Raw genomic sequence first — 13818 nt, 5'->3', positions numbered from 1 at the left:
GAGAGAGAGAGAGAGAGAGAGAGAGAGAGAGAGAGAGAGAGAGAAAAAAAAAAAAAAAAGCATGGTATCAGGCCCATCCTGCCCAATGAGGCCACACTGCTCAATTATATCCAGGTGACCAATTAACCTACTAACTACTATTAACCTACATCTTTGTATCGTGGGAGGAAACTGGAGCACCCGGAGGAAACCCACACAATCATGGGGACAATGTACAAACCCCTTACAGGCATTGGCAGGAATTGAACTGTTGCTGTAAATCAGTGTGCTCACCGCTCCGATACTGTGTTATGTTACCATACTGCTACTGAACTACATCTCAGAATTCTCACTTTGACTAAATCTTGCCCATCTACCCTATTATTGATGGTGCTATTTTGATGTTTTTTTTGTTGCTGCCATTTCACACAGTCCCTTCACTCTAACTGCAAATCCTATCAACTCAGAGATATGGATTGCAGACACTGCCCTACTCAAACCCAGCCAACAAAACCGCACTACCTTCCCTAGCCCTTTGGTATCCCCACCTAACCAGATTGTGGGAATCCCTGGCTTCAGACAACGTACCACAGAGTGTTGGTGACCGCCAGTGCAGGATAACTCCAGCCTCTCGACATTGCGATGCATAAGCCTCCAAAGCATCACACAAGCAGTCATCGATATTCGCACCGCAGGCACACAGGTCATACACGCAGGAGCCGAAGAACATCTCCGGCGGCACCACCCTGTGACAACGCTCAAAGGTCTTGGACTTGAGGATCTTGCACTTGGCATTGGCCTCTTTGCGAGCTCGGTAACCCGCTTGCTTACAGGGAGCGATGTCCTCAGCATCTGCACAATGTGGGCTGCTCTCATTTCCACTGCGAACCTGGAAGGGAGGAACAGACACAGAGTGATCGGCAGGTAGCACTAGCTCAGGCACTCACCTCGTCTGTCACAAGCACAGAGTTCTGCTCCAACCCTGATTTAGGAATGGGGTACAAATGGGAAAGGATCGAGTTAGAATGACATAATCAATCAAATCTGGTGGTACAGTCACAGGGCCAGGCTAAATAAAGCCAAGAATCTCAGAACTGATGATACAATGTCCTTGTGATTTCACTTTATGTATTTATTTAAATGAGGGGTATTATCACTAACACTCACCATTTCCATAGTGACCATTCTCCCAATTTCTGCCTCTCCATTGGTCAAATGGGGCATGGCTTTGGACCAGTGACAAGGCAGATCAGTATATCTAGACTACCAGAGTAGCAACACAATGAGAAAAGCCATTTAAGGTAACTGGTTGTATGTCAATATTGGATAACCTCAATCGAATACAGTTTTTGGCTGCTACCCAAGATAAAGCTTTATCCTGTACTTAACCCTGTGCTCTATTTGTTCTGCAAGAGTGCACCTTCAATTTAAGCTTCTCCTTCTTCCTTACTTAACCCAAATTTAAAAGGAATATACAGTAACTGCCAATTTTTTTTACATTCCTGGTTTGATCAACTATGAAAACTCAAGGGAAAAGATAAAGTGCTGCTTCAGGAAGACTGGATGACCAGATAAATCTTCTTTTGAGAGTCACAAGCACATTTCATTTCCAGATATGATATGAACAGTCAGACATATGTGCTTGTTTATCTCTGTTCCACACTCCCAGTTAGACAGTTGGTCACACCTTACAAGTTGTCTGGTCTTATTAACACCCATCAGTGCATTGAATTACACCTTCTCAGTTAGAAGATGACGGTAGTTCCAAATCCCAATCCAGCAAGTCACGTGGGATCCACGGTGAGTTGGAATATTGAGGAGGGTGGCACCAGGAGTTTTTGGGATCTCTGTTTTTCGCAACACAAATGAATGATTTGAATGAAAACGCAGGTGCTCTGATAAGTAAGTCTGCAGATGACCTGAAAATAGTGAGGAGGGTTGTCAAAGAAGACAGCAGGATATGCAGGTAGATCAGTTGGAAAAATGTTAGAGTGTAATTCAGATAAGTGCAAGGTGTTTTATTTGGGAGGTCAAATGCAAGAAGGAAGTAGACAGTAATGTTCACGTTAATGACAGATCTTGTACTGCAAGTTTACAGCACATGGAAAGTGGCAACACAAATGGATAGAGTGGTGCAGAGAGCATTCATTGGTCAGGATATTTGGGAATGGAAGTTGGGAAGTTATGGTGCAGCTTTATGAAACTTTAGTTAGGCCACATTTGGAATATCGTGTGAATTCTGGTCGCTGCATTACAGGAAATATGTGGAAGCTTTGGAAAGTGTGTTGCATGGTTTGGGGTGTTCTAGATACAAGGAGAAGAGGGACAAACTTAGGTTTTCTCTGGAGCATCAGAAAAATAATAGATGCGTAGACAAGGTAGATAGTTCGGCACGGACTAGGAGGGCCAAGATGGCCTGTTTCCGTGCTGTGATTGTTATATATGGTTATAGTCAAGAGTCATTGTTCCAGGTGAAAAAGTCAAATGCTAGAAGGCATATATTTAACTTGAAAGGTAGGAAGGGGGTAAGTTTAAAGGAGATATGTGAGGCAAATTTTTTCTATGCAGGGAGTGGTGGTAGGTGCCTGGAACACACCATCAGGGAAGGTGATAGAAGCAGAACCGATAGCAACCATTCTCTGATATCAGCCACAAAATGCCAGAGGACCTCAGCAGGTCAGGCAGCATCTGTGGAAATGAATAGACAGTCGACATTTTGGGCTGAGATCTATTCATTTTCACAGATGTTGCCTGACCTGCTGAGTTCCTTCAGCATTTTGTGTGTGTGTGTTGCTCTGGATTTCCAGCATCTGTAGACTTTTTCATGTTTATGTTCTGGTATTGTATTCGGCACAGGTACAATGGGCTGAAGAGCCTGTTGCTTTGGCATCCTTCAGTGACTGGAGCAAAGAGTATGACAAGACTGCTGCATTGTCGGAGGGATAGACTGAGAGTGCACTGCAGAAAGGCAGGGCTGAGGCAACGTCAGAAGGCGATGGTAAATGTTTGCTGTATGATAGGGTGGGGGCTTATTGGCAGAGAGGGTAGTACTATTTCATTATAGGGTGGTAGTTCAGTCTAAGTGCCGGAATAGCAATACTAAAGTGAGTAAGCACAGTAATGAGGGAGCGATGCACCAGAGGGACAGAATGAGGGAATGCTGAACTGTTGAGATGGTGGCACCAGGAGTGAACTCAGCTCCCGGAGAGTTGTTGCACAGTTAGGGGGGTGGTAATGGGAGAATGCTGTACTGCTGGAGGGGCAATATTAAAGGAGCAATGCTCGTTCAGATCAAAGATCCCGTCGGCTTTCTCTAGAGGGTGTAAAAATTCCATTGATGTCACTTTGAAACACACATTTTTGATACATAACTTAGTGTTTATCCCTCTGTTAATGACATCAAAATAGATCACGTGGTCACTATTTTGTAGGATTTTGCCTTCTATACATTTGATGCAACATTTCCCTCCTTGGGAAGTGACTACACTTAAGACTGTTGTTTGGATATCGTAAGTTGTTACCAGAAATGCAAGTTCTTATTTTGTCCCCCTCTTTGCTGAGTGCTGTCTCACATCTGACCAAATGGTTGCTCTCTGCCTGCTGATATACAAAGCTTTCTTGCCTTACCCTTCCAAACAATGATCACTACTGGCTAGGAAACAACTTTCAGTAAGCGTGACACTTTAGCCATTGTGATCGCTACCCAGCCGTGGCTCTGTTCTGACTTGCCCTCAGGACCCACCTTCCAGCTGTTCCCAAACGTTGCCTCTGAGCTGACGATTTGACCACTGCGGATCCTCAGGTCGTCCTGGGGGTAGTTGTTGAAGTTCCCACACAGCCCACATGCCTGGCCTTTATAGGTTCCAGGCAAACTCACTTCCAGGTGAGATTTACCATTCCACAAGACCTGCAGGAAACAAGGAAAGAGCAGGAACATCAAATACTCAACTCATTGAATCAAGGGTCAGTGGGGGGGGAGAGTGGTCAGACAGGGGATGAGAAACAGCAGAATATGTTACTTTGGTTTCCTCGGCCAGTTCCCTGATGGGCACCATTGAGGACATCTTCAAAGATGATGCCTCAAAAAGACAGCGTCCATCATTACGGACCTTTGCCATCCAGGACATGCCCCCTTATCAGTACTACCACCAGAGAGGAGATACAGGAGCCTGAAGATACGCACTCAGTGTTTTAGGAACAGCTTCTTCCACTCCACCATCACATTTCTGAATGGCCCATGAACACCACCTCACGATTTTACTTTCTTCTTGCAGTATTTATTTACTTTTTTTATATTTCTTACTGTAATTTAGTGTTTTTTAATGTTTTGCGCTGTACTGCTACCATAAAACAAATCATTACATATATCAGAGATAATAAACCTGATTTTGATTTGCGTGTGCAGCAACTTCATGTTTATCCAAAACCTCACACATAGGACACACGACAGACTAGCATTCCCAGTGTTTACTGAGAAATTGATGAACCGTTGGAGGTGCAGCAGCAAGGGGCTCCCATAGTGACTTTGGTGCCCTCTTTTAAATAACATGCTTCGCTAAGGCCAAATCTGTTCACTTAAAACAGTTTATCTGGTCATTGTTGTCTGTGAGAGTTTGCTGTGGGCTGCAAAGTGTTCCCCACAATAAATCCGTGATACATTTAAAAAGTAATTCACTGCCTGAAAGTGCCTGGGACGTGCTGAGGGATAGGAATCCAAGTGGGGACAGAGGAAGTGAAGGCATGCAAAACTCTGTTAATGAGCCACAAGCCTAGTCTTCAGGGTGGTCTTCAGGGAGGTCCTTCCTCATGTAACCCAACCAATGTACCGCCACTCATAACCATGTTATGCTGTTCAGTCCTTATCAAGGTTAAGGTTAATCTTCCAGACTGCCATTTTCCCTGAACTATCTCCCCATCCCTTCCTTTCCTAAATGTACAGAAATCTATCAATGTCTGATTAGATTAATATCAGTGGCCCAGTTACCACAGCTACGAGGGTAGTGAATTCCAAAGATATCAGCAGGGCAAGATACACCAGAAAGGGACAACACCAGATCCACTTTACACTGATCGTGTGGAGCTCAAAGGTAGAGGGGGTTTTGGCTAATCTAGGTTTCCTCCTTACCGATTTCACTTGTCCTGCAGCACTGTGTTCCTGGTGAAGGAGGGGGCAGTGAAGGAGGGGGCAGTGAAATGTGTGTTTAGTTATCCTAGCTCTCTAGCAAGATACATTGGCATCTTTGACCCTCTCCCCTTACAACCTATTGTGAAAAGACTGGAGCTACTGTCTCCACCCCTCCGCCCTGCAGCTAATGGAAAGAGTGTGCCTTTCTCACCTTCACACCGATGTTGGTGTTCAGCAGGATATTGTTGGTTCTTCTCTCGATGTAGACGTATGGCTCCTGCAGAAAAGGCAGAGACACACTGCGGCTGTCCACCTGCAAACACAAAGGTATCTCTTGGGACAAGGAGAAAGAAGAGCTTGGTGTGACACAGTCTGGCTCATCTGGGTGACATCATACCTTGGGCTTGGGAAATTTCTTACGCCCTCAGATGAGGCCATAAATGTGAACTGCATTCTGCGCAATTACTGCCGACCATCTCATGTCAGGCCCTCTTGTACCCTGCAGCATTATTGTGGCTGTCAGCAATGCCCACAACAACCTCTTTGTGAAATTCACAGTTATGACATCCTTTCACATTCCACGCCCGATGTACACTCAACCTTTCAGCTAATGAATTGTAATAATTCGTTCAATTACCATAACAACCCAGTCTTGGAGAAGTTGGACATTCAGGTCCCCGATCAGCACTGTCACCTCTTTGGTCCATGACACTCCTTTTCGACCTCGATCCTCGTTGGTCACACGGATACTGTGGAGTAAAGATAAAATACTCAGGACGAGAGTGAGAGTTTGAGAGTTTGAGAGAGAGAGAGAGAGACACACACACACATGGATAGATATGTACAGAGAGAGACAATTAAACAAATCAGTACATGATATTTACATTAAATCCATGGTGGGCCAACAGGTACTTCTGTTGCCTTGCTGATCCATGGACCAGGATAAGAACCTGATTAGAGAAATCGTTCGTGTATGTTTCCACTGGGTGCACGTGCTTCCTCCCATGTCCCAAACATGTTGGTAGGTCAGCTGGTTGCCGTAAGTTGCCCATTAGTGTAGGTAAAGGGCAAAAGGATCAAAGGATAGTTGAAGGGCATGCATGTGGTAATAAGTTTTTAGGGATACTGAGAAAAAGACCCTGCCCAGAAAAACGCAATGGCAAACCACTTACGTAGATAGAAAAATTTGCCAAGAACAATTCATGGTCATGGGTAGAGAAAATTATAAAAACAACGTGAAGGGGATCTCTCCCTTCACCCCCCCCGGGCAACCATCAGGTTAAAGACAGATGGAAGACCATGATCACCCACGTCATACAACATGCCACATGACGATGATGGTGACAGAGAAAAAGAGGAGTAATGCGATGAATGGATGTTCCTTTGGGAGCTGCCATGGGTTTATGGGACCAAATAGCTCTCTTATCCAGAACACGTGGCAGGTAGAAAGTACAAGGTGGGAATGAAGGGCATGATAGACAATGGGAGACGGATGGTCAGTGACACAGGGAGAGGGAAAGAGGAAGGACTGGGTCAGGATGTGGTTACCAGTCCTGTTAATTTCCATTTGCATCAAAACGTGTTACATACTCGAGATCTGCTGGCTTTCAATGCTTCATTGAGACACTAACCTGAAGTCTCCTCCCTCGCAGTCCTCAACAAGGATGTAGCTGCACGCTCCTTGGAAGTGGATCATCTTCCCATCAAAGGTGAGGTAGTGAGGGTCTCCAAACACCATGCAGGTAGCAGGGCGGGGAATGCAGTGAGGGCAACACATTCCTGGGATCAGTACAGGGCTCTCATCCTAATGGGCAAAGGGCAAGATAGTGACTGAACTGTACATCCCTGAACCCCGGTTAGTCATCACCGTTACGAACTGCGAACAGCCAGTGGACATTCCCATATATAAACAGCCCATCCTGCCTGAGATTGCTTGATTATTACCAGCCTGCATCTCACTCCTGGGTAACACACACAAAACACTGGAGGAACTCAGCAGGTTAGGCAGCATCTATGGAAAAGAATAAACAGTCGACGTTTCGGGTCGAGATCCTTCTTCAGGAATGAGAAGGAGGGGAAAGATGCCAGAGTAAAAAGGTGGGGGGGGGGAAGAGGCTAGCTGGAGGTGATAGGTGAAGCCAGGTGGGTGGGAAAGGAGAAGATATTCCTGGTAACAACACACACAAATGCTGGTGGAACACAACAGGCCAGGCAGCATCTATAGGAGAAGCACTGTCGACATTTCGGGCTGAGACCCTTCATCAGGACTAACCGAAAGGGAAGATAGTAAGAGATATTCCTGGTCCCTGTTATTCTATGCATCAATATAATGAAATCCTTGAACTGGATTCAACTGATAACTCTCTCAGTTATGTTCTGCTTTTTAAAAATCTTATCCAAATACCATAAACAGTTTCTAAGTCATTCTTTTGGTGTCACTGATTTTGTGTCAAAATTAAGCTGACTGGTTAACACAATCATCTGCTACATCCAAGCTGCTGACTTACTGTGCAAAGTGTTCTTCCCTGTCCCCGTTCCCTGCACGTTCCATTGCCCCCACCCCACTCAGCGTGACCTACCGATGAACAGGCGAGCTGTGGGCAGTGCTCGGTCTGACAGTGGACCTCCCCGGAGACACAGGTGCAGGTGGTACATTCATTCACTTCCCAGTGTTGGTTTGATTGATACAATTTTCCATGGTAGCTGCATGAGACCCTGGGATCTGCAAGGACACATTGGTGAACAGGGCAGAATGGCAGAGCACTGGTCAATGCGTTGCTTTATGGGTTGGGGTTCAGTTTGCACTGCTACCTGTAGGTTCACCCCATGACCACACGGGTTTTCTCTGAGTGCTCCAGCTTCCTTGCATATGAGACACACAGTTAGTGTTAGTGAGTTGTGGGAATTCTACGTTGGTGCCAGAAGCATGGTGATACTCGTGGGCTGCCCAGTACAATCTTGCTGATTTGCTCTGACACAAACGACCCATTTCATTTTGTGTTTTGATGTACTTTTAACAAATGAAGCTAATTTTCAATCTTTATATTTTTAACAGAGAAATCCACTCAAAAAGAGTCACTCTTCCCTCCCGTCAAAGGTGCAATGGCACCATAGAAAGGTCTAGATAGAGTGGACAGGAAGAGGATGTTTCCAATAGTGGGAGAGTCTAGGACCAGAGGGCACAGCCTCAGACTACAAGGGCATCCCTTTTAGAAGAGAGATGATGAGGAATTTCTTTTGCCAAAAAGTGGTGAATTTGTGGCAAATACAGATGGCAGTGGAAGCCAATTCATTGGGTATATTTAAAGTGGAGATTTATAGGTTCTTGATTGGTAAGGGCAGTGGTCCCCAACCACCGGGCTGTAAAGCATGTGCTACCGGGCCACGAGGAAACAATATGATTTGGCGGTATGAAGCGATATGAGTCAGCTGCGGTAGCACATGCTTTGCGGTCCAGTACTGCTCCATGGCCCAGTGGTTGGGGACCACTGGGTAAGGGTGTCAAAGGTTACCGGCAGAAAGCAGGAGAATGGGATCAAGAGGAAAAGTAAATCAGCCATGATGGAATGGTGGAGCAGATTCAGTGGGCTGAATGGCCTATTTCTGCTTGTATGTCTCAAAGTCTTATGGCCATACAACAAAGCATCCGAACCTGATGTCTGATCATCAGGCCCACCTACCCTGGCACTCGTAGCAACACCTCCCCGGTGATCGGACTTTGACAAGGCCATCGTGGCAGATGACAGAGAGACATTCTTCAATGTGGCACTCAACATGTCCAAGCTATGGAAGACCAAACAGACGAGTCAGTAACTGAGACAGAATTGTGATCAGGTGAGCAGGTGCTAACAAAATGCATGCAAGGATTGGTGCTGGCACAAGAGAAAATTGCTGAAGTGATTTACATTGCAGGAGCATGTGACGCATTCATCAAAGGAGTCAGTCCAGGTTTCACCATCAGAAACACGGCGCTTCTCACCCTCGATCACACATTCTGCAGAATAAATAGGAAAACTGTAGTCAGTTACAGCATAGGGGAGACAAGCTGAGTGACCGTGGCACAGATCAGAGAATAAAGCTCCTACAATTGTGCTCTGTAAACACACCTAAGGTAGCAACTGTTTATATACATAGCAAAGACCTGGCAAGAGCAGAGAACAGGGTAATAATGAATCACATACAGTATGTTCGCTAGAAAGGAAAAGAATCAGTAGAAAAATGGACGGTTAACAGAAAGTAACTGTACCATCACAGACTGGGCAGCAGGCACCTGCCGGAGTGAACTGCTCAGCCATGGGGCAGCTCAGCGGAAGGCAACTCTGACGGATGCAGATCCAAGTTAGATCCTGCAATAAAAACACAATATTCAATGGGCCGGTTTAAAAAGTAACTGATCCATTCCAGTGAAGTCACGTCTGCTCTTGATGGATGGAGGGGGAGCAGGCTCTGTGCTCATCTCTGCCCTTTCAGGGTCTTACTGTTTATTTCAGTGACTCTGCCTGCTCCTGAGAAATCACTGGACAGACTGAGTGCAGCAGCCATAATAACATAAGCATCTTTGTTAAACTAATGAAATAATGTTCACTTCAATCCTTTATCAACCACCATCTGCCACGACGGCCTTGTCAAAGTCTGATCACCGGGGAGGTGTTGCTACAAGTGCCAGGGTGGGTAGGCCTGATGATCAGACATCAGGTTTGGGTGCCTTGTCATATGGTGTCATTAGACTTTGATAGTTTTCAGAACTTTCCATCACTGGGAACTTCCCTGCCCCACATGAATGACTGCTGAGACTTGTCAACAATTCCTTTGTCATTTTATCAATGCTCATCCAAGACACACATTGGTCTTTGAACACCTGACAATGCTGACGCTAGCTAGGATGCAGCCAGCGCTGTGGCGTTTTACCCTCCACTACCATCAGTTTCTCAGCTCCTTGCTCACCACCCATAGAGGATTCCAAGCTCAAAATCAGATCTGAAAAAACGGATGCAGATTTTAAAAGTGGAGCCACCCTTGGGCAGGAATCACGGACTGAAGTGGGAGCAGGCCTGGAGTCAGTTCGGAACACAAGCTGCAGAGTTTTAGATGAACGGGAAAGACTGCCCAGGAGGGTGTGAACTCACTGACTGACTCCAGGATGTAGTTCCTACATCCTGCTCTACTCATTGTTTGAGTTCCAATGGGCTGTGTGCTTGTGTGTATCAAGCCTTCACATCAGCCACTGACCTTACACCCTGGTACTGAAGTCATAGTCATAGACACACTGCGTGCATGTTGGAACTCTGTTGGATTGGGTCTACTACCCATGGTCATGTGGCACAGGTCCTAAGTACTAAAGCACATACCATAGTGGGGAAGGAAGCGGGGTTAACCTGAAATATAACTGTCCATACTGCCGCTAAACTGCCTCAGGTTAGGAGTGGTAATATGATGCTGACTGTGTACAAGAATCAATGATGAGAATAAGATAGTAGTTGATTTCTCAGAAGCTAATAGGGTTCTGGGAAAAACTGTCCAATCCTGAAGGATTAGCCAGCTGGTGGTGTGGACTGTTAAGGAGAATGGTCCCAGGTTCAAACCCAGCCGGCACCTTGCACTTTCCATCCATGCTGGGCTGAGTGTTGAGCTGGAAACATGGCCTCATTATGCTGAGAGACAAAATGTTGCCCAATGTGCCACAAGGTGCGGAAGGGAAGATCAACCTGAGGGACTAGTGAACAGCAGGGTACGGAGTCAGCTTCTATTCCCACGCACAGAAACCAGAGTCAGTGTGATTGCCATGGCCAAGCTCAAATAACCCAATTCCACAACTCAATTCATTTATCTTAGACTTTGTTGTCTAGTCCCCTCTGTCCTCTCCCAACAGCAGTGATTTGGTGTCCACCTTGAACTGTGAGTGGTGATCCAGTGGCTGACCAGTACAGTGAGAACTGGTCCAGTGTCCGACCGGTACAGTGAGCACTGGTCCAGTGGCCGACTGGTACAGTGAGCACTGGCCCAGTGTCTGATCTGTACAGTGAGCACTGGTCTAGTGTCCGACTGGTACAGTGAGTACTAGTCCAGTGTCTGACCTGTACAGTGAGTGTCAGTTCTATCAGTACCCCACATGTCCACCCCACACCATGAGTGTTGCTCCAGTGTTTGACCTACACAACAAGCAGTGGTTCTACGTTCTTCATGCACTGTAATCTCTTTTTACAACTCTTACCTTGCACTGGCAGGTGTAGCAGGGATCATCAGTGGCAAAGAGCTCATTCCCCACCAGGCCAGTGGTGCAGTTACTCAATGGCTCTGTGATTAAAGTGACAGGTTATTAATCATGCAGGTTAATTGGTCTGCTTTTCATTGCATTTTTAATTTTTAAACTCACAAGTTTTAAGGGAGTCATTTTAAACCTAAGCACTCTGCTCCTTTAAATAAAGAGATCCCTAGGACAGGGAATGTCACACATCGGAAAGGCTGCGCTAAGGAAGCACTGCACTAATACTGTAAGGAATACCTCTCCTCTCAGATGAGCACACGAGATCCAATGGAACAACAACAACATTAGTCAATGGTTAACACAGTTCTGTTGCTGGGTACACTCACGCTCTGTACCATTTACTCGCTTCACTTTATTAAACAAAATCCGATTCAAATAGTTCTTCATTGTTGATAATTGTTTTGGAGATCGTGAAAGCATGTTTCTTTCCCCTTTAACACTGAAGACGTTACAAATGCAATGCACACGATGTGCAAGGGTTGCTCAGCAAGTCAGAAAGGAATAAACGGTCAATGTTTTGGGCCGAGGCCTTTCATCAAGACTCATGATGAAAGGTCTCTGCCCGAAACATCGACAGTTTATTCCCATCCATAGATGCTGCCTGACCTGTTGAGCTCCTCCAGCACATTATGTGCTTTGCTCTAGATTTACAGCATCTGCAGTGCCTCTTGTGTCTAAACATTTCAACTAATTGGATTAACGTATTAAACAAAAAAATGTAGTTAACCTGATGCAATCCTTGGGGTTTCATCCAAAGGAAGGGACAATCTGATGGTTTATTATACATTACATTATAAATAACCAACAAAAGGTTATAATCTTACTGAAGGCCAATCTAACAGGCTAATTTTATCAGAGGAGACAAAACATTTAAGGACAGTGGACATCGTATCCTTGGATTTCACAAAGACCTTTGATTCTATTCCTCTGGAAAAGCTGTTATGAAAAAACACAAGGAAAGAAACAGTGGCATTACTCACGGGCACAGCTAGGGCAACAGTGAGCCGGATCTGGGGCAAGGATCAAATCCCTCGGACAGTCCACCAGGCTGGGACACTGACGACGGTAACACCGGAGGTGCTGCTCTCCATCCACCATCACCTGTGGAGGTAAGAGCATTCATTGTGTACCTGGTGAAATTTCTTACACGTCTTACTTACTTGGAGTAGGTTCCGGCTAAGTACTCCCTCAGCCGCAAGGAAAGAAATAATAACATTTGTGAATGTTCATAAAGCCTTCAGTCATAGACTCTCAGCCTTCCTGGGTCTTTCTACCTCATGGTCTCTGTGTTCTCAATTATGGACCATCCTCCCCTTTCCAGGGATAGAAAGCACACTGATGCCTACTCCCAAGCAGGGACCACCCTCCCAAGAAAAAGTCCCTATTCCCAAAAAAGCACCATCCGCCCAGTAATAGTCCCTTGTCCCACACAGAAAACATCTCCCCTACGGCTTCTGTTCCCCCAAATGGGGACTGATTTTATGGACTATCCAATCATTGTTTCTGTCACCTGAGTCATAGAGTCTTACTGAGATTGAGCCGGATGCCTTCCCACTTTAGCTGGGCAAGACAGTTCTTGCCACCCAACATCTCAGTCGGGTAGTCCTTGCCCATTCTCACTGCTAAGTTACTGATTCTAGTAGCTGCTTTTGAAAGTGAAAATCTCTGAGCCTGAATACTTTCTAGGTAGCTCTGGAACATGGTCCTCTTTTTGTGGGAATACGAACTGCAAGTTCAGGTAGCATTTTCAGTCTTTCTCTATTGCCAAGACCAGCTCTTACCTCGCAAGCGCAGATTTCACAGGGATCATGGCTGGGGTGGAAACTCTCTCCAGGACCGTACACACGTCGGTCATAAATGCAATCTGACAAGTATGAAAAATGTAAATGTCATCATTAATGCTGGATGGTGCATTTAACTCTTGACAGAATATGAGTATCATTTGTAAGGCCGGGATTTAACAGCCTTCCCTAACTGTTCAAATGGTGATTGTAGTGAAACACCAGAATGAACTGTGACAGTGTGTGGAAATGGTACACTCACAGTGTTTTTAGAATAGAGTTCTGGGATATTAACCCAGAAACTAAGGATCAGCCATAAGCTTGGTGTGACTTGATGTGAGACAAATCTGCTTGGTGTGACTGGAGGGCCAGAAGAAGCTGCTGGTGTCTCTACAGTCTGTTACTTGTCGCGGTTTGTGGTAGTCTTGGTACGTTGCTGCAAAACACTTTAATATTCAAAGTTCAAAGTAAATTTATTATTAAAGTACATACTGTATATGTTACCATATACTACATTGAGATTCTTTCACTTGCAGGCATTTCCAGGAAAAGTAAAGAAATCAGTAGAATCTATGAAAAATCATTCTGACTGACACTTTGCAGATGCTACATGCTACGGTCGATGTGTGTCAATGAAGGATTTTTTTTATGGTGGCGGACAGGGTGCC

At 45.4% G+C, this 13818-nt stretch overlaps 1 protein-coding gene across 2 annotated transcripts in view; it reads right to left on the bottom strand.

The window, feature by feature from the left end:
- kcp (kielin cysteine rich BMP regulator) overlaps window positions 1-13818 on the bottom strand; it is a 131497-nt gene that overhangs the window by 3070 nt on the left and 114609 nt on the right. For both annotated transcript variants that reach the window (XM_059987118.1, XM_059987119.1), the window contains 12 exons: window positions 13151-13233; window positions 12350-12470; window positions 11316-11398; window positions 9351-9450; window positions 9010-9098; window positions 8785-8887; window positions 7684-7826; window positions 6736-6908; window positions 5742-5853; window positions 5316-5417; window positions 3722-3886; window positions 568-868 (listed from right to left, as the gene is read on the bottom strand). In XM_059987118.1, the coding sequence (XP_059843101.1) occupies window positions 568-868; window positions 3722-3886; window positions 5316-5417; window positions 5742-5853; window positions 6736-6908; window positions 7684-7826; window positions 8785-8887; window positions 9010-9098; window positions 9351-9450; window positions 11316-11398; window positions 12350-12470; window positions 13151-13233 (1575 nt within the window). The remainder of the gene's footprint in view (window positions 1-567; window positions 869-3721; window positions 3887-5315; window positions 5418-5741; window positions 5854-6735; window positions 6909-7683; window positions 7827-8784; window positions 8888-9009; window positions 9099-9350; window positions 9451-11315; window positions 11399-12349; window positions 12471-13150; window positions 13234-13818) is intronic.

This window comes from Hypanus sabinus, chromosome 13, assembly GCF_030144855.1.
Source record: "Hypanus sabinus isolate sHypSab1 chromosome 13, sHypSab1.hap1, whole genome shotgun sequence".
Lineage (NCBI taxonomy): Eukaryota > Metazoa > Chordata > Chondrichthyes > Myliobatiformes > Dasyatidae > Hypanus > Hypanus sabinus.
The sequence above is the reverse complement of the archived record's forward strand: the minus strand, read 5'-3'. Positions and strand labels throughout refer to the sequence as shown.